Source organism: Acinonyx jubatus, chromosome B3 (genome assembly GCF_027475565.1).
Source record: "Acinonyx jubatus isolate Ajub_Pintada_27869175 chromosome B3, VMU_Ajub_asm_v1.0, whole genome shotgun sequence".
Taxonomy (NCBI): Eukaryota; Metazoa; Chordata; class Mammalia; order Carnivora; family Felidae; genus Acinonyx; species Acinonyx jubatus.
In genome coordinates, this window is record NC_069386.1 from 32,937,190 (window position 1) to 32,965,094 (window position 27,905).

Here is a 27,905-nt window from a genome sequence, read left to right on the forward strand (position 1 = left end):
GTTTACCCAATGTACTTATGTTCAAACACTCCCATGCATGAACGGCTTTTAAAAGCTATTATGGGGCCCTTGCTGGGGAGTTGTTTTAGGGAGCGGAGCCAACTCCTTCCCCAAGCACTCTGAGACTAAGGCTAGAAGTCCTGTTATTTTATAGCCCTCACTTTTTTTCAGTTATTATGGATGTGACAAACTAATACTAAGACGGTGTTGTGGCCCAGGCTGAGAGCAAGATGAGAAGACTGGGGAGTGGGCATCAAAAAGGAGAGGGAATCAGAAAACAGATGCGGAAGATATCCAAATGTAAAAAACATCACCAGGGATCTTCGAACCGAGGCCGGCTCAAGAGAGATAGATATGACATGTGCGTATATTACTCAGGGCGAAGCTTTCCTTGTGTGTGCTGTATCCAGCTAAAAACAGGGAGTGAGGAAAGGAGAGTACAGCTAACATAAGCCTTTCCTCATTAGTGCTGATGGAAAAGAGGGGCATATGGGAACCCTAAGACACCAATTCTGATAAAGATGAAGGGAGATCTGGCCATGTCTTAGGTCCATAACCACAACAACCACAAATACAGCTTCCATTTATAGACTACTTCCTAGTGTCAGGTTCTTATATGTATTATATTGAAACGTATGAAATTGCAGGTATAAGGTTCAAGCGGTTATTTCATGCTCACCACAACAACCCCATTAAAAAGTATTATTGTCTCCAGTTCACAGATGAGAAAACTAAGGCTCAGAAAGTGAAAGTCGTGCTTTGAGGCTTCCAACAGTCAGTGCTGAAACCAAGCTTTGAACCCAGATTGTTTGAATAGAAGGCCAAAGTGCTTTCCGGCACACCGCGGCTACCAGGGGTGCAAATGAGTTAACCTTAACAAAAGACCCTGAGGTCCGCCTTTGCAAACCTGAGATTCTTAAAGCCCCTCTGGTCTCAGGGAGCCCTTCTCAATCTCTACCTGCCTCCGGCCACTAACGAGGAGAGGCAGAGGGGACCGCCTTCCCTGCTCATTCCTCCCAACCACACGGGGCGCCAAGTGCCAACATTCTCTTTCAGAAAGCTCTCCCGTACCCCCACAGCCCCTCTTGTTTTTCCACGCACCCGCCCCAACCCAAGGCGCAGGCGCCACCCCTCAGCTTGTCTCACCCCTCCCAACCAGCGAGCACGGCGCAAACGACGGAAGCTTGGCGTCCGAGGCTGTGGCGCGCCCAGAGGCAGGCCGCACGGCGATTGGTCAGGTGCGGGTCACGTGATTCCGGTGTCCCCGCACGAGCGTGCGCAGAGCGGGTCTGCGCGCCCGTGACGGAACGACGAGGCGTGGGGGTGCGCGACCTCGCCCGCCCGGCCCGGCCCCCTCCCCTTGGCCTGCCGCTCCGCCCCCGCGGGGCGTCCCGGGCCGCTCGTCCCCTCAGCGGCGGCCGCACGCGGCCCGGGGTCGCCGTGAGTACTCGCGAGGCCGGCCTGTGGGGCGGCCGCCACGGGGACGGGGCGGGGCGGCCGGGCCGCGGGAAGGGTGCGGGGCCCGCCCCGCCTCGGCCGGGGTGGATGAAGTGAGGGTCTTGGACCGGGTGGCTCTGAGGGGCCCTCCTAGGCTTGACAGGCTGCGCTCAAGGCCGGGCGGCTGTCGACACAAATCGGGCGCAGAGCTTCTTCCCCGGGAGGCAGGTGTTGGGTGTCTTTGGCGTCTCCGTAGGAAACCAGAGAAGAGCTGTGACTGCTCCCCTCAGGGAGGCCTCAGGGCCTGCCCTGGAGACGAGGATGGCTGCCAGTGTTTGGGGGCTAACCTCGTCCTTGCTCTCCTCGGGGTATACCGGAGATAGCGCTTGCCTTCGAGAATCGTCCCTCCGTGGGTTCTCCCCCGCACTCTTTGTTCAGTGGCCTAGGCTTTCTGAGAAAGGAGCACTTGGTATAGAGAGGAGTAACCCACTTTCCCAGGACTACAATACAAAGCTGGGAGTTAAGCCCAGAGTTTAAACGTTGGGTTCGGAGGCTTTTTTGACTAGGTGAATAGTTGTCACACCGAGAACCGCCTGTGGACCTAGGGAAAGACCTTTGTGATCCAGACTTGAGGCTTATTTACGTTTGGCCTGTTTCCATGCAAACTGTAAAGCGCTTTGTGTTAGCTGCCCTCATCCAGAGTAAACACTGAGCTGAACAATACCCTTCCTTGGGCACTCTTCACACAGTCTGTACTTGGCCCAGTTTCTCTTGAAATGTTCCCTCCTTCACCTCATTTAGATAAATCAGATAGATGTTCTTTGCTTAATGCATTAAACAACTACCTTAATCAGTCATAACCACATTACAGGAAAATTGGATGTGATTAGGACCTGTCAAATGTGCTTAAGTCCAGGTCCGCCATACTGATGCTAAGCAGCTTCCTTGGTCTTCCTACACTTGAGTATTCTACGTATAACATGAAAGCTGCGAAATAGATCATCTTTTAGGCTTCCTCCTCTTTCAGATGTCTGTGATTCTGTGAATTTCATGACCTCCCCCCCTTCCCCACCCTTTTACTTTTCAAACCCATTCTTTACCTCCAGAGGAATGGGCATTGAGAGTAGAAGATGGGAGTCTCTTTCCCTAAAACACCCTGGTTGGGAAACGATGGTAGTTCCAGACTTGTTTCTTCCCTGGACAAGAAAAATTCCCTCTGAACTACCTTTTTCTCCTTGTGATAACAGCAGAAACCGAGCAGCAACAGCCCTTGGAGAGAGACTAAGTTTTTCTTGACTTCTACGGTGACAGAGACCTTGAGAAAGTTGGTACTTCTGGCCTACGCTGCCAACATCCTACCACCCAGCCCAAGACAGCCCACGCTGGACATTAGTGCCTCCCTCTTTATTCCTCTGTGATCATCCAGATCAGCACCTGACTGTTTATTTTCAAATCTCACAAACCCAGTTCAGTCCTCAGATCTTCGTAATTTTGGTTCTCAGCTGCTCTTGAAGGTGAATAGAATCTTGTTTTTTAAAGTCATTTTTGTCTATGTGTAGACATGTTTAGGTTCTTGTATGTATCTCCCCTTTGGTTTGGGTATCCAGCAGACAGTTCATTCATTTATTCATCAGTAAGTACGAGTTGAGGGACTGACAACATAGTAAAGAGCCAAAGCCTCTGCCACCACAGAGCTTATACTTTGGTGGGAGATAAATACAACAAACAAACATTTTGTATGTCAGGGCATTGTGCTGTGGAAAAATATAAAGCAGGTAAGGGGGATGGATAGAGAGTGCTAGTGTGTGTGTGTTGAGGTTTTGCTGTTTTATATAGGATGGTCAAGATGACCTTTGAGCAGAGAGCTGAAGGAGTGAAGCAGCAAGCCATATGGATATCTGAAAACCATTCCAAGAAGAGGCAACAGCAGGGACAAAGGCCCTGTGGTGGGAATATACTCGTTATGTTTGAAGAACAGCAAGGAGGCAGTTGTGGAGTTTCAGGGATCATTTTCCTGTTCACATTTAGAGTTGATTTTTTAAGGAGAGCCCCTGAAAAAGTACAAGAGTAGCCTGTGATTTTTTTTTTAACTTGTTATAAAGATTTCCAACTATATGCAAAGGTAGAGCGTAAGAAACCCTCATGTACCCATCACTCAGATTCATTAGTAATTAATGTTTTGCCATATTTATTTCATCCCCCCCCCCCAACATCTATACCCCCCTTTTGGGGCTGGAGTAGTATTTTAAAGTAAATCTCAGGTATCAGGCCATTTTATCTCTAAGAACTTTAATTGCAGTTTTCTTTTGCATATTTTTAATGAGTGAGGCAGTGCTGTCAATGAGAGGACAGCTATGGTGTGTGTACTGGCATTGTGCCATATGTCCCCATCCTGGATCAGTTACCAGGCTTAAGTTGGTATTTGAGGAACAGACCACAGGCCCCTAGAGTACACAAGGATTTAGAACAGTGGTTCTCAAATTTTATCATGTATCAGCATAACAAAGGGCTTGTTAAAACAGATTACTGGACCCCATCTCTGGAGTTTCTAATTCAGTAGGTCTTAGGGTCTGAGAATTTACATTTTAAACAAGTTCCCAGGTGATACTGATGTTACAGATCCCTAAGCCCACTGTGATCTTCAAACCTAAGGTTCAGTAGAACCGTATTAGAGACCAAGAACACCTCTGCGTAAAGTTGGAGTAGGTGAGACAGATACACGTGCAGTGCCAGGAAGGCCTAGACAGTGGTTCTTAATTTTGTGAAAGCCTAGGGGTTAGTGTGTTTCTGACTGTTTATTCAGATCATTATTGCATTTTTATTTGGGGAATAGATTCCAAGATGAGACCACTCAGACCATGTCTACCAGGGGATATTCAGTGTTGTTGAGGGCTTTTTAAGTTAGCTTTGATTGTCATGTAAAGGTGTCTAGGGATGTTGATATTTAATAAGAGATGATGATTCAGTTTGAATAAATAGGGGTAAAGATTTCTAAAAGAATCTTGATTCTAATGGGGGTTGGTACTATGAAGAATGTTCCAAAATGAACTAACTAGACAAAGTAGGTAACGTCTTTTCCTGTCACCATCACTTTTGGCTTCAGGGGTTGATACGCATTATGATCTAGAGCAGGGACTTGCTCCAATCCCAACTCTCAAGCTTAAATGGAACAGTAGTGTCTCATGTTTGTATAGTGCTTTCATGGTTCATTATCTTTAAAAAACTATGTGTATAAGTATGTGTACATGCATGCAAGTATGTTTCTATGTGCAAGTGTCTGTATATTTGTCTAATAAAAGTGTATCCATAAACATGTGTGCCTGTGTAAATACCATCTAGCTATTAAGTGGTGATGAAACCAACTGTTGTCTACTTTCCACAGGACAGTGACTTGTTATCACCACAACAGCAGAGCCTGCCATCCCCAGCAGATCTACAGTCAGCCCCTGACATCACCCCCTCCCTTGTCTCCCTCTGTGGCCTCCTAAATGCCCATCCCATTGGCCTGGGTTCAGCTGGTGGTATGGAGGGGTGCTGCCTAGCACTGACCTGGGATTGTGTGTGACCCACTGACCCAATGGTGAGAACTGACTTCCCACCTCTCTGACTGGTCATCCAGGGGATAGATGGGACACCTTTTCCTGTTATTCTCCCTCCCACCCTTTTGAAAGGTAGAGTGGTTATTTGAAGTTGAAAGGAGGAGAAGGAGCATGGAGACAGTATTACTTGGTGTGTGTACAGGTGGATTTTCTTCTTGGGAAGGAAGGGGAGTTAAATAAGAGGAAGGGAGTAATAAAAGAGCTTAGGTATGCATGGGAGCTGCTTTGGGGTAATGATCTAGAAGAGGCCAACTTGTGCTAGGACCTAGATATGCCCAGGAACCAACATTGATGTTGAAGTCTGCATCCCTACACCCCTGGCTACCAGAGCCTCAATCAAGAGGGCCAAAATTCCAGTGCCCTGTTTTCCTCCATCCCTCCCAAGGTCAGAGGTAGGCCATGGATATGACCAGATTCAGGAAGAGACTGAAATGTTCCAGAAGAGTGAGGTGAAGGGAGTATAGGGAATAGGGTCTCAGTTGTTCTATCCCAAAGGACCTCCCATTTTTTGTGGGAATCTATTTTGTATCCTATCGCCCTCCTGCTCCATGGGATAATAGGGATCCAGCAAAGGGTTGTATCCTTGTTTTTCATCGCTAGGACATCAAAGGCCAGTTCTGGAATGATGATGATTCGGAGGGAGATAATGAATCAGAGGAATTTCTCTATGGAGTTCAGGTGAGATTACAGCCCCTAAGACCCATGTTGGATAGTCTAAATGTGTGCTTCTCTGAATTTATCAAGTAGTGAAAGATTATTCTGGAGCAGACATAAAATGAGGATACGATGTTGGTGCAGTCTGAGCATTGTCTTGCCAGAGCTGATTTCATACTCTTGCTCTTACCTGGAGCTCGTTCCTTTCCCAGAGTAAACTACATTCTCTGTATGTGGAGGCTACCCCATGTGTTCTTGGTTAGAAATAGTGATTTTTTTTGACTCTTCACCAGCCAGTAGCTGTCATTTCATTCATCAAGGTCAAATTTTTAAAAGATATCCTGCCAGTGATTGCTTCATGCCATCACTCCCCAGGGCACAGTCCTGAGCAAGAATGTTGGATTCTTTGCACAGAACCATCTGAGTTAAATTCTGTACTCTTCAGCCTGTTCTGAGTTCTCCTAGAAGGGATACCTAAGTATCCCTGGTCAGGGTCTGAGAGGAAAAGCTGGAAACTTAAGGCTGTGTACTCATTGAGCAAAGCCTGCAATTGGTTCATGGAAGCTTACTAGAGTGGAGATGGAGGGATACTTGTGGCCAAAGATTGGTGGCTAGGGCCACCATCAAGAGCTCCTTCATAAGAGCAGCCTTTTGCTTATATGTACTGCTGCCATTTGATTTTCCTGTTCCTGGTGTTCATGTTCTTTTTATTTTTCATGTCTCTCTTTCCCCCTCTATTTTCCCTCCTCCCAAACCTCCCCACCATTTTTGCTGCTGACTCAGGGGAGCTGTGCGGCTGACCTATATCGACACCCACAGCTTGATGCAGACATTGAAGCCGTGAAGGAGATCTACAGTGAGAACTCTGTATCCATCAGGTGGGACCCCACTTCAGGAGCAAGCCACTTCTTTCTGAGCTGTTAAGAGGCTAAAGGTTTTTTCTTTTTAGGGTATAATAGGGGGTCTGTGGACATGGATAAATTATGAGCTTAGTAATAGGTAGTGGGAATTTCTCAGAATACTTAAGCTTAGCTGACAGTGGTGAGTGGGGAAGTATAGCCACTTTTTTCAGCAGTTTCCTCTATCCTAGATCCCTCTAGGCTGATAGTTTCATCTTTGAGGTAAGAAAGGCTTCTGGCCTGGAGAAAGCCCTGATCATGTAAGTGGCTTGAGGCTGCAGCTAAGTCTAGATACAGAGCTACTTCCCACTCTTCCCTCTCCCCTGGCCCCAGGCTCAGTTCTCCCTCCACCTCAGTCTCTGTTCCCTTCTTTCTCCCTTAATGAATCTCACCTGTATCTCTGTAGAGAATATGGAACTATCGATGACGTGGACATTGACCTCCACATCAACATCAGCTTCCTCGATGTAAGTGGTGCTAGTACCTGCCAACAACATGTCTAGCTGGACTTGTGGATTTTGTCATGTAGGCCAGGAGTCTTGTTCCTGAGTGCTGCATTTGGAGCACATATTCTTCATCCCTGTCTTTCCTAGACCATCAGCAGACAGTGGTGTGTACTGTCATGTGCATGTGTGTGTCATATAGGGAAAACTTCCAAGTCCATTCCTCTCTGTTGCTAAACTGGAAACTCTCCCTTACTCTTTTAGGAGGAAGTCTCTACAGCCTGGAAAGTCCTCCGAACAGAACCTATTGTGTTGAGGCTGCGATTTTCTCTTTCCCAGTACCTTGATGGGCCAGGTAAAGGCAGGGACTTTGGGCAAGTAGGTGCTCTAAGTGTGGTCTAATCCAAAGTCCTAAGTTAACTGAGCCAGAGAAAAGCTAGAATAAGGTTCTTGGGTATATACTGCAGGCCATTGGTGGGGGCTTTTCAGTTTGCTGTCATTCATGCATTCCCTGTCACCTGATAGCCATCCCCTAAAGGCCTTCTTGGTTAATGAAATTGTTTTCTCTGGTCCCAGATATTATTTATTCCTTCCCTTCCCTTCAACGTCCTCATAGAAGTTGAAGTGATTTGAAATGGGTCAGACAGCTCCCAGAATCTACTCTCTGCTTCAGATGTTTTCTTTCTCCATCACTATTGTTTAGAGTACCCTTAGAATCTGAGGAAGCTCATCCACTGAATTGGGGCTTTGGACTCCCAGGAAAATAGAGATATGTACATACTAGGAGCTTTTTCTTCTCTTTGCAGAACCGTCAATTGAGGTTTTCCAGCCATCGAATAAGGAAGGGTTTGGGCTGGGTCTTCAGCTGAAAAAGTAAGAACTTTGATCTTTCTGGTTATGGACATATGAGGGAAAGAGACGGACATACGGATGGACAGGCAGACCCTTGGATGCAGTGTTTCCTCCCCAAAATATCTTTCTGAGATGGGCCTAAGAAAGACTAAAATAAATTTGGAAAGCCAAATTTATGGTTAGGTGGAAGAGCCTCTGGTTCTGGGGTGTCTGGCCTTGAGGCTTCTGGAGGTGAGAGGGGGCTCATCAGTACTTACCATTTAAGGAAAAGTACAACTCTGGAGTTAAGGTCTTGATCTTCATATTTTCTCTTGTGGTTTTCTCAGTGTGGGGCTCTAAGAGCTCAGATAGTTTATGAAATACGTTGAGTGCCTTGGTATACAAAGAGAAATAAATGAATTACAGATTCTACACTCAGTGAAGTTCCAAATAGAGTCCATTGGATACATGTTCTAATACAAGTGAATATATAAGGTTTAGAAAGAATGTAGAGGAAGGAATGACTCAGTCTGGTGGCGGGTGGAGGGCTATGAGTGAATGAATGAAAGGAAGATGATTCATCTTTTCAAGGATGGGTAAGAGTTGCCCATGCAGACAGATTCTGAGCATGAATAACATTTGCAAGGGCACAGTCAGGTGAAGCAGCCTGTGTGTAGGAAGCTTCAAGTAGTTAAATATTGCTAGGAAAATACAAGGGGAGAGTGTAGGAATTGAAGTCAGAGAAGTAGGAAGGGGTCCAAATCAGAGAGGATCTTGGGCTTTTATTTTCTAGGCAGTGGGAGCATTGAAGGGTTTTAGGCAAAGAGAGGCCATGGTCAGACTGAGTTTTAGAGAAATGATTCCAGTAGCACTGTGTAAAATAGGTAGGAGGGGGTAAGACGAGACCAAAAGTCTAGGAGGTTTTTGTAGACATCCAGACATGAGATGACGAGGGCCTGAGCCAAAGTGTGATTATAGGTGAGAATAGAGATGAAAGGTGGACTATAGAGATTTGTGGGGTATAAAATCAGTAAGACTTGAAGATTGATTCACATATGTCGTGTGTAGTCATAAGAGCCAAAGAATAGTAGAAAATTACTCTTAGGTTTCCAGCTTAGATGTCTGGGTAAATTGTAACACCACTAATTTAAATAGGGGAGGAACAGGTTTATGCGATAAGGATAGATAATTAGTTTCATTTTAAGCATGTTTAAAGGTAGCCTTGGGATATTCAAGTGGAGGTACTCAGTACATAGATACGTAACAGAGGTTAGGGTTGAAAATACATTTAGTGTATGGATGGAAATTACAACCAGTTTAGAGTACGAAATTGCTGAGGGAGAACATGGAAAAGAAAATAAGATCAAAGGCAAAACACCCTTTAGCATCCAGACAAAATACCCAAGAAACCAGCAGGGTGGTCAGAGAAAGAAGAAACATTGAAGGTAGGTCAGAAAAGTTGGAGAAGAATAGGAAGAGAATGGTGTCTCAGAAGGCAAGGAGGAGACAAGGAGGGCCAGATGCCGGAGAGGATAAGTAAGAGAACTTAGAGTTTTTGTTAGATTTAGCATGGAGGCAAGAACAATCATCGTGAAGAAGTGAAGGTAGAAACCAGAATACAGTGACTTGAGAAGTGAGTGGTTGGTAATGAAGTAGATATAGTAAGTGTGGACTGAGACATTTAAGTGAGGATTGGAGGGGAAGGAAATGCAGCTAGATCAAGGTATAGGAAGTTGAAACTTCTGTAGACTTTAGGAAAGGAACTGATAGGAGAGGGATATGATTAATGGATCAAGATCCCTAAAGAGGCAAGAAGGGACTGAGATCTAGAACACAAATAGAGATATTAATAGAAGGGTCATCTTGTTTTCAGAGAATGGAGGGATTGAGGTAAGAGTAGAAATAGAAATAGATTTTGTAGTAGGGTTGGAAAATTAAGGGAGCTGGTAACTGATGGCTTCAGTTTTCTCTGTTAAGAAGGAAGAGATTCTCAGCCATAGGTGAAGTTAGGAGGTTGATGAAGGCAGTAAGGATTTGGAATAATAGCTTAAGAGTATTGCCAGAGAGAACTCATCAAAGACACATGAAAGGGTTGGCAAGGCTAGTGGAGGGCCCAGCTCAAATTGGAAGCCATAAGTTTGGGGATGTAATTTTTTTGCTAACAATGTCAGTACCCCTCATGTCCCTACTCCTTTTCTTCACTATTCACAAGGTGGAGGGTGGTATCCAATTGCATCCCACTACCCCTTTCCACTCTCAGTATAGTCATTCTTGGCAATAAATTCCCAGATTCATGGCCGTTGAAGGCTCAGCTTTCAAGCCTTCCACTAAAGGCTAATCATCTCAGAATTGTTCTGGTCTATTAGATTAAGTAATGGAAGTAGGTATTTACCCCCTCAGGTAAAGAAGTTCTTCAGGAGAGTACATTTCCATGGGCTAAGGTCATTATCGCGAGGTCTTCAGACACACATTCCCCCACCACAGCTAGTTTTACCATCCCTGGGTCTGAATTTTAGATTAGTTGCTTTTCATAGTTCTATTTCTTGACCTACTCCCCTGCCTGAGTTTTGTAAAGCCTGTTGTCTTTGATTCCTTAGGATCCTGGGTATGTTCACATCCCAACAATGGAAACATCTCAGCAACGATTTCTTGAAGACCCAGCAAGAAAAGAGGCACAGTTGGTTCAAGGCAAGTGGTACCATCAAGAAGTTCCGAGCCGGCCTCAGCATCTTCTCACCCATCCCCAAGTAAGTGCTCCCCGAGGAGCAGATAATCTCTAATGACCTTAGTCTTGTCTGAGCTCCCACCCCACCTTCTTGATTACTTACACTAATCTATTTGCCCTCTCCCAAGGTCCTCTGAATTCTGCACCTTTAACTATTAACACCGACCTACATAGTCTTGTCCCCTAGGTGTCTTTATCTTTGTACTTCTGACACCAGTATTCATACCTTGTCCTTCATGTAAAACACAGTACCTAGCTCATGGTATGTTTTTGCAGAAATGTATGCTAATTTTTTGTCTTTTCTTTCTTTGAATCTCATCATTATGCCCTCTACTAAGAAGGCAGAGTCTGAGAATAGGTACCAACTCCTTTCTCTCATGAAAGGGCACACTGATTGATTATCTAACTTTTGGAAATAAATACTGTCCATTCTCTGTCTCCAGGCCTACATTGTCCACCCTGGTGCCTTCTGATCTTCCCAAAGGCAAATACAAACCCAGATTTATAGTTTCCCAGGCACTATTGTTGACAGACAGACATCAGGCTTTTTTGGGTTGCAACTACTTATTGCTTAGTACAGTACTCAGCACTTTTCATGTGTGTATAAACACGCACACGCCACGCACATACACACACTGAGTAAATTAAACAGGCATCCTGTCCAGGGGAACATTCCCTACCTGGCCTAGCTGCTGTAGAGATTGACCGAGACTTTGCCTCTGCCTGTCCTCCCATGTTCCAATCTGAAGAACACACAAATAATGACACAAAAATCAATTCAGGTTTGTGATTTACTTGTTTTAAAAGGGTTTAAGATCTGGGGCACCTGGGTGGCTCAGTCAGTTAAGCGTCTGACCTCACAGTTCGTGGGTGCCTGGAGCCTGCTTCAGGTTTTGTGTCTCCCTTTTTCTCTCTGCCCCTCCTCCGCTCACACTCTGTCTCTCTTAAAATCTTAAAAATAAATAAACATTTAAAAAAGAAAGTGTTTAAGATCCGGTGTAACTTCCCTCAGATAAGAGTTCTTCTTTGGCTTAGGTAGGTCCCTTCACCCATTCTGGCTTAGGACGCACTTATCTCCAGTGTTCTTCTAGGGCTCATACTGAATCCCAGTTTTATCACTTCCCTTTGCTCTCTGTCCAGGTCTCCCAGTTTCCCGATCATACAGGACTCCATGCTGAAAGGCAAACTGGGTGTACCCGAGCTTCGAGTTGGGCGCCTCATGAACCGTTCTATCTCCTGCACCATGAAGAACCCCAAAGTGGAGGTGTTTGGCTACCCTCCCAGCCCCCAGGCAGGTCTCCTGTGCCCCCAGCACGTGGGCCTCCCTCCCCCAGCACGGACCTCTCCTTTGGTACATGGGCTGGGGAGGGTTTGACTTGGGTGTTAGGAGGGTGGGAATGGAAACGCGGGAGTATAGCTTCTCAAGGTGAGGTGAGACTATGGCTTTTCAGGCATCCTAAATCGAACTTGTTCACTCTACCATGAATGGGTGGAATGGAGAACATTTTTTAAAAGCTGAAAACATCTAAACTGTCTGTCAAGCTTCTTTGATTGTAAGCCATGAAGCAGGGAGTCTGGGCTTGGGCATCTTAAGATGTCATGTGTGATTTTATTAGGTTGTGGTTAGGACTTGGTCATCAGCTGCTGTATTAGCCTGTCCACCTACTTTGAAAAAGGTTAAGGACAGGTGAGCCCTTTTCAAGAACCTTTGGCAAAAATTTTTAAAGGTCTTCTCTTCAATTTTGGGATTATTGAGGCTAATCAGAGCTAGGGTGTAGCTACTTCAGGAGAATCTCAGGTGATGAGTGTGAAGTCTGTCTAGGTACCTGCTTCATAGGAGGCTCATAAATTCTGTCTTTTCACTCATCAGGTCAGTGGTCACTGCAAGAATATCCCTACTCTGGAATATGGATTTCTTGTCCAGGTAATTGAGTTCAAAGCTTCATTCCTAAGCCATTCCCTTGTTGTCTGACCCATCTGATCCCCTAACATCTCCCCGCTCCTCAGTCAGCTAACAAATATTTTCTGAGTTGCTCTGCTCCCAGAACTGTACTATGTATTGTGTAGATAGGAGAAAAGAAGGCACAGTTCCCATCCTCAAGAAGCTTACAGAATTATTGGGAAGACAACACTGACAGACCATGTCGATCAAATGATTTTAAGTGCATAGATGTCAAGATAGGAGAGGGATTGGCACTGATTTCCTTATGATCCCCAACATCCTTGCTCAAGTGGTCTTCAGCCCCAACGTGGGGCTTGAACTTATGACCCCAAGATCAAGAGTCATGTGTCCAACGGAGTCAGCCAGGTGCCCCTAGACAGAGTGTTTTAAAAAATTATTTAGCGTATTGCCATATGAGCTCTAGATTTTTGCTTTCTTCCCAGCACAAGAGTTGTATCTGTGGCTTTGACCAGTGGATAAGCTGATTGTTCTGGGTAGTTGAAATGGCTTCTTAGGCCCCCTGCCATGTGATCATGGGACAGTCTTAATTACTACAACTAAGGTTAATAGTTCTGTTAGTACATGTTAATATTTATAAAATACTTTCATGAAAATTTTCTCAGTAATCTCAGTTCCTCTATGAGGTGAATAATATCACTTTATAAATGAAGAAACCAAGGCTCAGGTTAACCTATTTGCCCAAAGTTATATATGCTATTAAGTAGTGTGGCGGGGGTCGGGGGGGGGACAGGATCTTAACTCAGGTCTTCTACCATGGTTGGTCTTATTTTTACTATAATATGTAGCTGTAGCTCTAGATTTAGGCCCTCAGTTAAACTAAGTGCAGGGCCCAAGAATAGGTCTGCCTTACACACAGGGCTGGGAGAGGAGAGAGTAGTTGGAAAAGAAGCTCAAATTGCTTCCCATATCTGTGTCTGCACTTCCAAAAAGACTTACTAACAATGTCTTCTCTTCCCAGATCATGAAGTATGCAGAGCAGAGGATTCCAACGTTGAATGAGTACTGCGTGGTGTGTGATGAGCAGCATGTCTTCCAGAATGGGTCCATGCTCAAGGTATGTGTCCTAATCTGTGACCCTCTTCCTTAGACCCTTAGTCAAGGCTTTCAATCCTCATCTTTCTTTTATTCCTTTCTTCCTGGGTCTATGGTAAAGGTAGAATTTTGTCCGTAATTCTTGAGACTCTAGGAGTAATTATTTTGCCTCAGAAAACAAATCTCTGCAGTCCTGTTTTGAAATATGAGGCTATATAAATTTTTTTTTAATATTTATTATCACTTCCCCAGTGGTCCTTTTTAAAAAATATTTATTTATTTATTTATTTTGAGAGAAAAAGAGAGCAGGGGAGGTGCAGAGAGAGAGAGGGAGGGAGAATCCCAAGAAGTCTCTGTGCTATCAGTGCAAGGCTGATGTGGGGTTCAATCCTGTGAACCGCAAGATCGTGACCTGAGCTGAAATCAATGATGAGTAAGACGCTCAACCAACTGAGCCACTCAGGAACCCCAAGGATGTATGAATATTATTGCAGATATAATCCCCACCCAACATTTAAAAATAGGGATCAGATATTGAGATATTGGTCAAGATGATTGCATATGAAGCTGTCCTCAAGGACTCCCAAGTCTAGGTGGGTGGACAGACACTGCACTGTCAGTGTGTAGAAGAGATATGAGCAGTGCTGTGGAAACTCACAAGAGAGAGCATCTAACTACCTAGGGAAGTCATGGAAGGCTTCAGAGAGGAGACAGCATTAACTGTGAATCTTACAAGTAAGGCTTTTTAATTAAGACTAATTTATAGTTTTTTCATGACATAGAGGGCCCCAAATTCCTACCTGGTTCTAGAGTTGTCTAAGGTCAGATTTGTCCTTGTCTCCCTATGACACCTTCTTATTGCACACCCTGTGCCACTGTTCTCTGTTTAATATGTCTGTTCAGCCAGCCGTCTGTACTCGTGAGCTGTGTGTTTTCTCCTTCTACACATTGGGAGTCATGTCCGGAGCTGCAGAGGAGGTTGCTACTGGAGCAGAGGTATGGGAGAGGGAAGAGCTGCTGGGGAGCTGGCATCAAGAAAGGCGAGGGGACCTAGCAATGTCACTCCTTGGCAGTTTAACCTCCAGAAATGCTTTCATATGTAAGGGTGTGCACAATACTGTTGTTTGTAATAGCGAAAAAAGAATCGATATGATTCCATCTATGGGGATTCAGTTAAAGAAATCATGGTATGTCCTTACAGTGGAAATACCATACAGCTATTATTTATGGGTAGAAAATTATAACATATATAAAAAAGAAAAGACAACAGTATGTGCAGTATAGTTCTTTTTTTTAATTGCCTATTTAATAAGATAACTATTTCCATAGGAAAAATTATCTGCAAGGGTAGACCTCAGACTTAGCAGTAGTACCTGTGAGGAATGAGATTTGTTTGGGGGCAATGGGATGATTTTTATCTTTTTCTTAGTCATTTTTAAAATCATCGTTACTTGAATTTTTATGAACCGCCTGTATTTTCAAATGAAGAAAACATAAACGTGTTTGCTATTAAAAAGAACAGCAGAGAGAATGCTGAGAGCCTCCAACAGGTGGACAGACCTATGCTGGATACCATGTGACTCCCAGCACTGGGAAACCCTTTAGCTTCTGCCTCCTTTCTCTCCTTTCGCCTAAGGTGGTGGATCTGCTGGTGGCCATGTGTAGGGCAGCTTTGGAGTCCCCTAGAAAGAGCATCATCTTTGAGCCTTATCCCTCTGTGGTGGACCCCACTGATCCCAAGACTCTGGCCTTTAACCCCAAGGTATTGTTGCTTGGGAAGAAAGTAATAGAATAGAAATAGAAAAGGAATAGAAACAATAAAAGAGAGTGGGAGACTATGGGCTGCCATTCTCATGTATATAACAGCTTGGAAGGAGGGACAGAAGGGATGGAACACTTGGTTCTTGGGAACTCTTAAACCCTAAGCTGTGGCTGTTTTAGTGAATAAGTAACTGAGTTTGTTAGAAGGAGGGGAGAAGAATTATTGTGTTATACTAGGGAAGAATATAGATTTTGGAGCCTGACAGACCTGGATTCCATTTGAGGTTCTACTGTTCCCTAGCTGAATGGTGTAAGAAAAGTCACTTAACCTTTTGGTACCACAATTTCCTTATCTGTTAAAAGGGGATAATATTTACCTTGTAGATTGTTATAAAAATGAGAAATAACATATGTAAAGTATTGTACTAGGGTTCTCCGGAGAAACAGAACCAGTAGGAGATATCTATGGAAAGAGATTTATCATACAGAAGTGGTTCATGTAGTTATGAAGGCTGAGAAGCCCAAGGATCTGCATTTAGCAAACTGGAGGCCCAGGAGAGCCAGTGGTATAAATTCCAATCCAAAAGCTGACAGTCTTGAGATCCCCCAAAAGCCGGTTTCTCAGTTCCAGTCCAGTGTTCGGAAAAGACCAGTGCCCTAGCTCCAGCAGTCAGGCAGAGGGAGTTCCCTCTTACTTGGCCTTTTCGTTCTCTTCAGACCTTCAGTTGATTGAGGCCCACCCAAATGAGGGGAGCACAATCTGCTTTACTCATTCTGATAGAAAAGTCAATCTCATGTAGAAACACCCTCACAGACACACCAAGAGTAATATTTGACAAAATGTTCAGGCACTCCATGACCCATCAGATCAACTCAATTAACCATTGACAAAATTAACCATCACAAGTACCTAGCAGAGTGCCTCACTATGACTCTTATTGCTATGTATCAGGCACTATATTAGTTCTTTACGTATGTTATTTAGTCCTCAGAACGATCTCTGAGTGTAGTGGGAATTTTAATCTTCATTTACACACAGGGTACTGAGGTTCTAAGAGGTTAAGTAACTTACCTTATTACTTCTAGCTGTAAAAGAGAACTAGCATGTGATTCCAGAACTGTCTGACATTAAATCTGTGTTCTTTCCATGACATGCCATACTGTTTCCCTCGGGCCTAGACCTCTTTTGTACATCTGGCCCTCCTTTTCATCACATCTTACTCTCCTCCACTTTTCTTCATCTGGGTCTTCTCTTCCCATTGATTCCCCACAGAAGAAGAATTATGAGCGACTTCAAAAAGCTCTGGATAGTGTGATGTCCATCCGGGAGATGACCCAGGTATTCTGCCCTCTGCCTGTCCTGCTTAAGTGCCCTGTTGTGCTTGGAATCCATAGGAGTGGAATGGAGATTTAGAAATGCTATTCAGATTCCTCACTGAGTTTTCTTTAGTCTTCCCTCTTCAGCCTTCCCAATCCTTGTTCTCTGTTACTCTCTTTTTCACTCCGGATGTCTCTCTCAACTTTTACCTTTGCTGCCAATTCCTTCACAAGTTGTTCATATTTAATGTTTTTCCCATAATTCTTAGGGAATTAGAGAAGTGAGGGAAAGACTTCTGCCCAGGGTTGGGAGGGCGAGGAGGGGGCTTGGATGTAAGGAACTAGCCCCAGGGGCCTACATCTTCTGTCCTTCTAGGGGTGGGGCAGCAACATGGAGCAGTGACCATCCTTTGACTCAAGGCTGCCCCTCACCAGACTTCCCCACCCCTCGTCTGCAATCTCTGCATGAATAGACATTCATTTGTACTCACATTTACAGGTGGGCCTCTTCTCAGCAAATCCTATATATCACAGTTCAGATTAACACATAAGATATACCTAGGAGGGATGATTTACTGTCAGAAGGACTCTTTGCTTTATGTAAAGTTTTACCACAGGATTCCTTAGCCTAATCTTTCTGGGACATTGATTTTATTTATTTTTTATTTAAAGTCAACTTTTTAGAGTTGTAGGAATTGCGTAAAATGAGGGAGACCCACCTGCATGTTGTTTTGTAAGCATTTTCAGTCATTTTCATATTTATTTATGAGTCTTCCCAATCTGACTGGGCTCCTTAAGGGTGGGAACCCTATCTCCTCTTGCCTTTGTGTGGCCTTCAGTGCCTGCCTTGCCCTGGGCCCTGATTAGTCTGTCAAAAGTGGGAGGGTTCTCACCTCTCCTGGGAGGTAACTTTATGACCTTTGTCTTAACAGGGCTCATATCTAGAAATCAAGAAGCAGATGGACAAGCTGGATCCCTTGGCCCATCCTCTCTTGCAGTGGTAAGTAATGTGAATAGAATGGTTTGTCCTTCAGGGATTGGGGGTGGGGGTGCTGGGGGATATGGAATTAGTCATGGAACCTACAACTTCTTTTAGAGCCGGTTCCAGCATCCTTCCTGAGGTTATAGAGATTCTGGCTGTTTTTTCTTGGGGTTTTATTGATATACTTTGCCTTGATAAAAAAAACTCAGAGCTTAGCGGGAGCTCACAAATTCAGACACAATGTCTCAGATTCTCTCTAGGTGTTTCTTGTTTCCCAGTAGGTCTTTACATACCCTTTGCATGTAGGAGTTAATACTGTTTCAACTAAGTTTTCTGTGCATACAGAGAGGTTTGTCTCCCCCTTCTGCTCCCTATCCCTGTCTCAAGGCCTACCCTGTTGATGTACACTGTCCAGAGCCTTGAGGCACTATTATTATTCCCTTCGAACAAAGATTCTGAACATTCTCTACTGCCCTCCACCCTCTGCCCTCCTTCCCCGATCTTGATTGCTGTTGTTTTCCTGACATAGCTTTCCCTTCTTTTCCTAGTCAGCCATTGACATCAGTACTTTTCAATACAACATGCTCCCTCTTAGCATCAGGAATGACCAGGCATAGAGTATCCAGGATGGCATCACAAGTAAATGGGTGAAGCACAAAAAACAACAACAACAACAAAACAAAACTGTATCCACTATATGAGATAATGCTCCCATGTTGAGCTCTCAATGCTTTACGCCTTTGTTCTCTCCTATCCTCTGAGTTCAGCCAAAACACAGCCCAGTCTATCCTTGAATCCTAGGGAAGGTTGTTGTAGTTTCATCTGTTTCTTTCTCCAGCCCAAACAGTAACTTTCTCTCCGTCCCTCCCCATCCTTGAGAGCCCTGAAAGATTCCTCTGCGTCCCAGTTGTGTGTTTCTAAATCCCAAGTATAAGTTGTCACCATGCTAATACAGATCCCTGCTTTCTTATTTACTTACTTATTTATTTATTGTAGCTGATCTTACGTGCTCTTCCTTTTTTTTCTTAATGTTTATTTATTTTTGAGAGTGAAAGCATGAACAGGGGAGGGGCAGAGAGAGGAGAGGGGACAGAAGATCCAAAGTGGGCTCTGCACTGATAGTAGCGGGCCTGATGTGGGACTCAAATCCACAGACCATGAGATCATGGCCTGAGCTGAAGTCAGACGCTTAACTGACTGAGCCACCTAGGCACCCACTTTTGTTTTATCCTTTTCTGTTCCTAGACATAGCAGTCTCCCTTTCACCCGTCTCTTTTCTTTTATTCATTGTTTACCCAGTAACTCTGGTCAGTAGTTTCCCTTTTACACTTTTATACACAAGCGTTACCACCAACAGGAATATCTAGATAGTGATATGGACATTTGACACAATTCCAACAGCCCTGGAATCCTTGCTTGTTCTCCCAGGGGTACAGTAAGACTGCTTCTTTGTTCTGGATGGTCTAATGACACACTCATTCTGTCCATTCCTTTCTTCTCTGTTTTATGCTAGGATCATCTCTAGCAACAGGTCACACATTGTCAAACTACCTCTCAGCAGGGTAAGTGACCATTCTTCTTCTAAATTCTTTAAGTTTCTGGTGAGGGACAGGGAGGGGCTCCAGACCAGCTAACCACATTGATCCTAGACTTGCCTCGTTGGCTCTATCCATCAACAGTTGTCTTTGGACCTAAGCATATTCTCCTTATTTGGGGTCAGTGCAAGCCTGATTTGCTCCCCATCCCCACCCCTTCCCTCCCTGATCTCCATTTCTTCTCTGTTTTCCTGACCCGACCCCCAACCTGGGCAGCAGCTGAAGTTCATGCACACCTCACACCAGTTCCTCCTGCTGAGCAGCCCTCCTGCCAAGGAGGCTCGGTTCCGGACCGCCAAGAAGCTCTACGGCAGCACCTTTGCCTTCCAGTGAGGAGGGGGGGTTGGGGGTGGGTGGGGCGTGGGGGAATGACAACAAATAATGTAGGGGGTGGGAGGGCAACTTCACTTGAGGTATATGAGTGTGTGTGACATATGTCCAACCAGTCAGATATTTCTTAATGCTGTTGTGGTAGGCGCTGTAGAGTGTAAAAATTTACATAGGATATGGTCTTTACTCTCAAGATACTTATGTTGTAGTTGAGGGGAAATGACATTTACACATAAAAAGATGTGGTTGAGGGAACAGATTGGAGGAGATAGATTTGAAAGCTATTTTGAAGGAAATCAGCAATTTATGCTTAATTGAGGAAGAAGAGAGAGAGAAAGTGAGAGAGATATTAAGAAGGGAGTAGTGGTACCTTTTTCTTAAAATAGATGTGAAGTTAGAACTGGCAACCATATTGGGATCAGTGCTCTGTTGGTTGAGTTTGAAATGAATCTGCTTAACTTGAAATATCAGGGGAATAGGCAAATGAAAATACTGAACCAGCAGTTGAGGATTTAGGATGGGACCAGCTGAAGCACAGGAAAAAGAATGGGACTGAAAGTTACAATGGAGAGTTAGCCATACACACGTATATTGCATGCCTGTGACTGTATCCATGTGTGTATCTGTTGCTAGCTGTATCCCTGTCCGTTATCATGTCCTGTGTGGGTGAGAGTGGGTGGGCGTGGCGGTCTTGAAAGTGCTTCTGGGAACCTCATACAATGAAGAGACATGTTTTTTATACCCTGCCTTACAGTGGGTCCCACATTGAAAACTGGCATTCGATCCTGCGCAATGGGCTGGTCAATGCATCCTACACCAAACTGCAGGTGAGGCTGTGTGCCTTTCCCTTTCTCTCCACTCCCCTCCCTGCCCCACTCAGTTTTGGGGAAGCCTGCTCTAGAGTACTGAACTGATTTTTGCCTCAGCATCCTCAAATCTAGCCTGCCGTGTGGCTTTCCAAGGAAAGAGGTTGGAATTGTTTGTATAGAATGAATATGGCTGATATATATTTGACCCCAGGCTGTGTTTTTTGGTAGTTTTGGGAATAGGATTATATCAATAGGCAGGAATATGAAATGCTGACTACAGCCACTGTGATGCATTAACCTGTTAGAGAAAGGTTTTTAATTTATGTGACTGTTCATTCAGAAAAGTGATATAAAAGACTTATTTCTTCTCCCTATGGGAATCCAAGGAGTGATTATTGTTTCTCCTCTTGGGTACCTGTTCTATAGTTCATTTTTGGAATCTGCATATGTACCAAAGCCTGGGGAATGGAGTATGGATTCTGAGGGACTAACTAGTGGCTTTGCCACTCCTTACATTCCAAGACATCAGTATCTAGTAGGGCAAAGAGGTTAACCTGCATCCACTTTTCAGCCAATCAGATTTTCAAGAGTAAATTCCTAGAGTAATCTGAACCAGTGAGAAGGTAATTGGAGGGACAGAGGGCTGGATAAGCCTTGTGGCTGCCTAACATACAGCCATGGGAGGGCCCAGGCTCATATTGCTCATCCTGGTGTTTCCCTGCAAGCTGCATGGAGCAGCCTATGGCAAAGGCATCTACCTGAGCCCCATCTCCAGTATTTCCTTTGGATACTCAGGTAAGAAATACTGTCTGGCCACCTCGGCTCTATTTACATCGCATCCATTTTGTGAATACGTAATCTATGCTGTCTCCTCCTGCTCCATCATGGGTACTTGGTCTGTGTCAGCTCTCTCCCAGTCATAGATACATGGTTTCTTTACCTCCTCTCGTTAGTGATGTAGAGTCTTTATACCGTGAGGCCAATTATCTCCCTTTCTGTTAGGAAGTCCTCTTCTCCGTAGGGATGGTTTTATTCATTGTAGAGGCTTGGCTCTGAGAATAAGTTAGGAAATAACTGGGAGATTGAAACGAGGCTTTTCATAGACCACATTTTTGGTGTGGGCAATAGCCTGTTGTTTATAGATGGTATATGTACACGTGTGCATGTGAGTTTATATGTGAATACACTTGAATGCTTGAGTATCTTCCATCGGCTTACATTTCTGGAGACATTGTTCTCCCTGTCAACTACCTTTTAAAATTTAAACTGTCTATAATTACATACTATTATAAGAATGGAAGAGAAAACATTTTATTCCAAAGATAAGGCATGGGTAAGGTCCATTTTCTAGTCAGGAGATGAGTCCAGGTTTGTTCTATTCAGAAAATGAATCTGCCTTGGAGTTCTCTCAGTGTTACAGGTTCATGTCTTAGTTCCTTTTTAGTTTTCGTTTGTTCTTGTTCTACACAGTCTCTATATAAAAGGTAACCACCATATATTGCATGTCTACCATATGAAGGAGACAGTGCTGTATTCTTTAAAATTTTTTTTTAACGTTTATTCATTTTTGAGGGACAGAGACAGAGTACAAATGGGGAAGGAGCAGAGAGAGAGGAAGACACAGAATCTGAAGCAGGTTCCAGGCTCTGAGCTGTCAGCACAGAGCCCAACGCAGGGCTCGAACTCACAAGCGATGAGATCATGACCTGAGCCGAAGTCAGACGCTCAGCCGACTGAGCCGCCCAGACGCCCCTACAGTGCTATATTCTTTATAGATGATTATTTAGTATTATCTGGTAATTATAATTATTATAAAGATAAGAAAACTTAGATCCAGAATCATAGAACTAGAAAAGTCTTTAATTTTTAAACTACTCTAACAGCAGCAACTAAATCAAAAAACTCACCAAACCCAGATAGTTTTATAAGTGAATCTTAAACCAGGCTTTAACCAAACCAAACAAATTATTAGTTTTATATAAAACTTTCCATAGAATGAAAAAAATGTAGAATTATAAATCATAAAAGGTAAGTAAATTTAACTTTATTAAAACTAAAAACTTCTGTTTACCAGAAGACACCTTAAGAAAGTGAAAAGCTACAAACCAGAAGACATTTGTAACATATTTAACCACAAAAGATTAGTAATAAAGATATTTTTTAAGTTTATTTATTTATTTTGAGAGAGAAAGCAAACAGGAGAGGGGGCAGAGAGAGAGAGGGAGAGAGAGAATCTCAGGCAGGCTCCACACTGCCAGCACAGAGCCCAGCATGGGGCTTGACCTCACCAACAGTGAGATCATGACCTGAGCAGAAACCAGGAGTTGAACGCTTAACTGAGCCACCCAGGTAACCCAGAAATGTATTTTAAAATGCTTAAAAATCAGTAAGAAAAAGACAACCCAGTAGAAAAATAGGCAAATGACATGAACAGACATTTCACTGAAGAAATGACCAAAAAATATGACAAGTTGCTGAACTGCTATTAATCAAGGAAGTAAAATGAAGACCAAAATGACTACTGTTTGCCACCTATGTGGACTGGCAAAAATTAAGAAATCTGGTAATACCTCTGATGGTCCTAGAAGTTGATTAGCAGGATCTCTTTTATTGTTTATTGGAATATAAATTGGTACAACCACTTTGGAGAACAATTTGGTGTTTAATTTCATAAAGCTGAGAAAATTTATCCCAGTGACCCAGCATTTTCATTCCTGCATGCCCAGAGGTGTACTTGAATGTTCAAAGCAGCAGTGTTTGCAGTAGCAAATCTTGGAAACAACCCAAATGCTCACTACCAGGAGGATGGATAAATACATTTTCATATATTCTCAGAGTGGATTATTATTTAGCAATGAAAATGGATAAACAGTAGTACTTAACTACATGGAAAAACCTTGGTAATGAGCTGAGCTAAAGAAAAAAAAAGGCAAGCCCAGAAGACTAGTGTATAATGTCTTTTTTATATTGTTTAAAAGCAAACAAATATAAACCTTTTGGTGCATGTGTGTTATGTATGTATGATAAAACTAAAGAAATTTCAGGATAGTGGTTACCTCCTGAGGATAAGCAGACAGATAGTTGGGATAGGGTAGGAGCACATTGATATAAATCACTAGTAATGTTTTGGTTCTTGGATTTAGTCTGTAGGTTGGGTCTATAGGTATAGTAGATAATAACTAACTAACTAACTAACAGTGTGTCATGAACCAAACCTAATGAGTAATCCACCCAGGGTAAGTGCCCAATAAATACCGATTGAATGTGTGAATGAATCTTCTTCTGTGTGCCTGGGGTGCAAAGTGGGGTTGGGGTTAGGGTAGTCTTTTTGGCTTTTTTGTCTGGGTTCCTCAGTTTTTATCTTTGTTCCCGCCTGAGCTTCCCTCATTAAGCTCTCGTTATTTTCCAAGTAGTGAGATTCTCCTGGTGCCTTGGTGTTCTTGGTGCCCACAAAATTCTTGCTTCCTGTCTGTTCTCATCCTGTTCTCTCCCTCTCTTCTCTGTCACTGGCTTTTGTTTACTACTGAGTGCCTGAATACCTATGGAGCCAGGAATCTCTATTGACTCTTTATATTTCTTCATCACTTCAGTCACAGAAAAACATCATAGGACACCATCCTTTTCCTCTTGCAAAGGTCCACTGATTATAAAATGGCATCGGATTTTACTTTTAGAGTTATAGATCATCTCATCCAATCCTTTCTTACTTTATAGTTAGGAAAGCTCATACACAGAGAAGTTACACACAGCTGTGAGTAGCAGACCTAGGATTGGAATCTAGGCCTCCTAACTTCTGGGCCAGTGTTCTTATTACTATATTGGACTGACAGGGTAGGCTTTGCTTGAATGAGTCTCTGAGGGCCCACAGATATGTGAGAGTCTCTATAATGTGAGATGTGTACAGATGTCCAGTTTATTGTAATTACTCTAGTATTTAACCAATTCCATCTTCTTATATGTTTCCACATACCCTATTCTGCTCTAGTTTTTCTCTGTTCTCCCTCAGGGTATCCTTAGTTTTGTGGCACTGCATGCTATCTGGGAGCTGGTATAAATAGAGAGCATCCATTTGGCTAATGGAGCCTCCACTCCAATGACTTGGCCATCGTGTGCGGGTTAAAACAAGGGCCAGGGAGAAAGGAGTTAGTAAACTCCATCTGTGTGTTTAGTTCTGTTTAGAGACTTCTGATAGGTGTATACTCTGGATACAAAGCATCCAGGGATTACTGTAGCCACCACTTTCTCAGTTTCTGGTCTTGGTAAACTGTAGAAGATCATTGGGTCAATATGAACAGGACAGTGTGCAACAGGATTGAGATGGGACAAGATTTGGATTGCATCATAAGGGCCATTTGAAAGACCAGCCATAGCAATCAGATTGTTCTTTCTTATCCTTTGGGATAGAACTTGTTCTTTCTTATCCTTTGGGATCACTCCGAATCTTGCACTGAAATGTCCAGGATGAGAACGTCATGTTTGGATTCAGAGCTAAACTTACTTAAGGCTAATGGGGAAAGTAGAAATCAAGGGGTGGTAAGTGTCACACCTGTAGGAGGAAGAAATTAAGAGTTTAAGTCTTGCCTTGAGTTTTGTTCAGGCCATATATCTGTCGTGGGACTTTAGTGTGAGTGCGTGATGAATTGACAGCCTGAGCAGTGAGGAATGTCAGTCCAGGCATCCCCACTCCTGCACCATGGCTATCACAAAACCAAGAACTGAAGGAGAGTGGGATTTGTAATAGAATGTTCCAAGGTAGAGTGGTGAGATAGGGGCCCTGCTTATGGCCTATAAGGATAGCATCATTTCCCATCTTCATCCATGTCCTCTCAGACAGACAGGGATGGACACATAGACACACACACATGACTGTGATAAGGGTAGGCCTGTGAGAAAGCTGAGTCAAGACTAAAGTCTAGTCACAGGCCAAAAACAGTTGGGAGTAGGGGCACATAAGCACTGTTCCATGTCTAAATAAGAAAAATCCAGAATGGGTCTATAAATGTTATAAATAGGGCTATTCACTGGGGGATAAGAATGGCAGAGGATTTATGGATTTAGACAGGGGGACACTGGAGGGAATTGGCACCACTTCCTCAAGTCTGGGAAGACTTTCTAAAGGAAGCAGGATTATTCAAGGTTGTTGGCCATTGTGGTTACTTGTGGAAAATTATTCATCACTTACCTTCTGTGCTTTCTGTCTTTTCTTTTGAGTGACTCTGCTCATGGTTTTCTACGTAACTTTGAGACTGGAACAGATCTGACTTGCTCTGCTTGCTTCCTCTTCACTCATTTTGCTCAATCTGGCATTTGATCCAAGGGGTCGATATCACCACTCTCGTGAGCCCCTCATTCCTGTCTCATTTCATGTGTTCCTCCCCTGTCTTAGAACCTTCTAGTGATTCTTTGATATTCTCAGGATAAACTTCAGTTGTCTTAACATGGCCTATAAGGCCTGCTTGATCTGATCCTGACTCACTGCTTCCACATCATCTGTTGCCGCTCTCCTTCCATTGACTATGCTCCATACAAACAAAGGCACATTGCTTTCTTTCCTCCAGACCTTCTATGTCCTTTTACCTCTGCCAGAACACTTTCCCCCTCTTCATTTAAGTAATTTTTCCCGGCTGTCACTGGGAAGCCTTCTTCAAAACCCTAGGGCAGGCTAGTTCCCCTCCTCTAGCTCACACATTGTTCTAGATTCTCCCCATCACACTTCTTGCCATACTGTGTTGTAATTACTTGTTCTTTGCCTGTAGTATCCACCAGACTAAATTGTGTCAGGGCAGATACCTTGTTTATTTATTTACTACATGTCTAGCTCAGTGCCTGGCACATAGTAGACATTTTAGTAACTATGTGATTGAGGAGTGGGTGACTGAACTGGATTTGTTGTTCTATAACAGGAATGGGAAAAGGACAGCACAGGATGCCCTCCAAGGATGAGCTGGTCCAGAGATATAACAGGATGAATACCATCCCCCAGGTATTATTAGTTGGCACTCCAGTGAGGCAGGCAGAATCCTTCCCCTAGGATAAGTTTAGGCTACAGAGATGGATGGGGAACAAATGGTGGGGGAGGTGAGTAGTTTGAAGATCATTTGAAGGAATCAGATATGTTTGAAGATGAACATGCTTCCAGAGTCCTATGTGGCCTCAGTCATAAAAGCAGAGACTGAGTTTAAATGCAGTGACATGAAAATGTAAAGATCGAAGCTATGGACTCAGCCAGACTAATTATGCAAAAGCAAAATTTGGGGGTGGTGGTGGCTGGGAGACCCAGATATCCTAATCCATACCCCTAGCCACCAGCAGCTAACCTCCTGCCTAGGGAAGCTATAACAGTCCACCTGGCTCTGCTATCCTTCTCTTCCAGACCCGATCCATTCAGTCAAGGTTCCTGCAGAGTCGGAATCTAAACTGTATAGCACTTTGTGAAGGTAGGTGGCTCACCCAGTCCCTGTATTTCTGTGTCCCCAACCTTTATTTCTGGTACAGCTCTGGCACGTGATCCAGCTGAGGGTGTTGTTGACACATTGTCTTCCCTCCCCTGCCTGGACTGTGTGACTTAAGCATTATAATTTCTGGCCCCCTTCTTCCCAGTGATTACATCTAAGGACCTCCAGAAGCATGGGAACATCTGGGTGTGCCCTGTGTCTGACCATGTCTGCACACGGTTCTTCTTTGTGTAAGTCTAGGAGGGACCTTGGGGATTACTCTGAGGAAGAAGGGTGGGGGTGTAATGGTATGATTACTGGGAAAGTCTGTTCCTGTCATCTGAGACTTATCCCTGGCTACCTGAGTGGAGCTGGCACTGGAACTTTCCCTGTGGAGGATGGGGATGGGTATAGATCTGTTTAGAGGAAATCAGATAAGCTGAATCTCTTCTACCCTAAAGAGTAGCAAGAAAGGGTTTTGACTTTTGGGTTGGAATGGCCACACCTCACATATAGTTCACTGGTTGACGTTATTCTGGTATTCTTCTCCCTCTTATGCTCACACTTGCCCTATCTTTGGCAGATATGAGGATGGTCAGGTGGGCGATGCCAACATTAATACTCAGGACCCCAAGATACAGAAGGAAATCATGCGTGTGATCGGAACTCAGGTTTACACAAACTGAGGGGGCCCCAGCCCTCGTACCACCCCTGTTCCCCCAGGATCCATCTGCCCTCATACAAGGGCTCAGGAGCAGCATGTGAGGCTGCCCTGAGGAATCAAGGGGCCATTACCAAGGGGCAGGAAAAGCATAGAAGAGGCGGCCTTCATGGTGGAGACTGACCCAGGAACCACTCCACATTTGGATGGCCCAGACTGACTCCCTACTCCTGATTTTCCCAGTTGACTTCACCCTGTTTGTAAATAAAACAATAAAATGGAAGGTGCTGTGGACTGGATATGATCACTGTGGTCTGACTAGCCTTGGCCCAGCACCTGCCCCAAGCCCTCAAGTGGGGTGTCAGGTGGGGAGAGTGGAATATCCTGAGGGTTGGAACTAATTATGTTGGGTGGAGTAAAAGCTGAGTCATCT

General features: G+C 44.0%; 1 protein-coding gene across 10 annotated transcripts; it reads left to right on the forward strand.

The window, feature by feature from the left end:
• The first annotated feature begins 1,172 nt into the window (after positions 1 to 1,172).
• Positions 1,173 to 27,755, forward strand: PARP6 (poly(ADP-ribose) polymerase family member 6). Of its 10 annotated transcripts, none has more exons than XM_053223768.1 (24): positions 1,173 to 1,238; positions 2,685 to 2,951; positions 4,820 to 5,017; positions 5,637 to 5,714; positions 6,474 to 6,568; positions 6,996 to 7,056; positions 7,297 to 7,387; positions 7,839 to 7,905; positions 10,461 to 10,610; positions 11,729 to 11,939; positions 12,459 to 12,512; positions 13,510 to 13,605; positions 14,487 to 14,579; positions 15,220 to 15,345; positions 16,618 to 16,683; positions 17,594 to 17,661; positions 19,157 to 19,205; positions 19,455 to 19,567; positions 20,323 to 20,395; positions 21,103 to 21,172; positions 26,281 to 26,360; positions 26,751 to 26,814; positions 26,978 to 27,062; positions 27,395 to 27,755. In XM_053223768.1, exons 3-24 carry the CDS (start codon positions 5,015 to 5,017, stop codon positions 27,495 to 27,497), a joined length of 1,896 nt encoding a protein of 631 aa, XP_053079743.1. In that variant the 5' UTR covers positions 1,173 to 1,238; positions 2,685 to 2,951; positions 4,820 to 5,014; the 3' UTR covers positions 27,498 to 27,755. The 10 variants fall into 10 exon arrangements, 9 of the variants coding, with proteins under 9 accessions (XP_053079743.1, XP_053079741.1, XP_053079742.1 ...); XM_053223766.1 differs by lacking the exon at positions 1,173 to 1,238 and adding an exon at positions 1,278 to 1,440; XM_053223767.1 differs by lacking the exon at positions 1,173 to 1,238 and adding an exon at positions 1,278 to 1,440 and having other exon boundaries at positions 2,688 to 2,951.
• Positions 27,756 to 27,905: the final 150 nt, after the last annotated feature.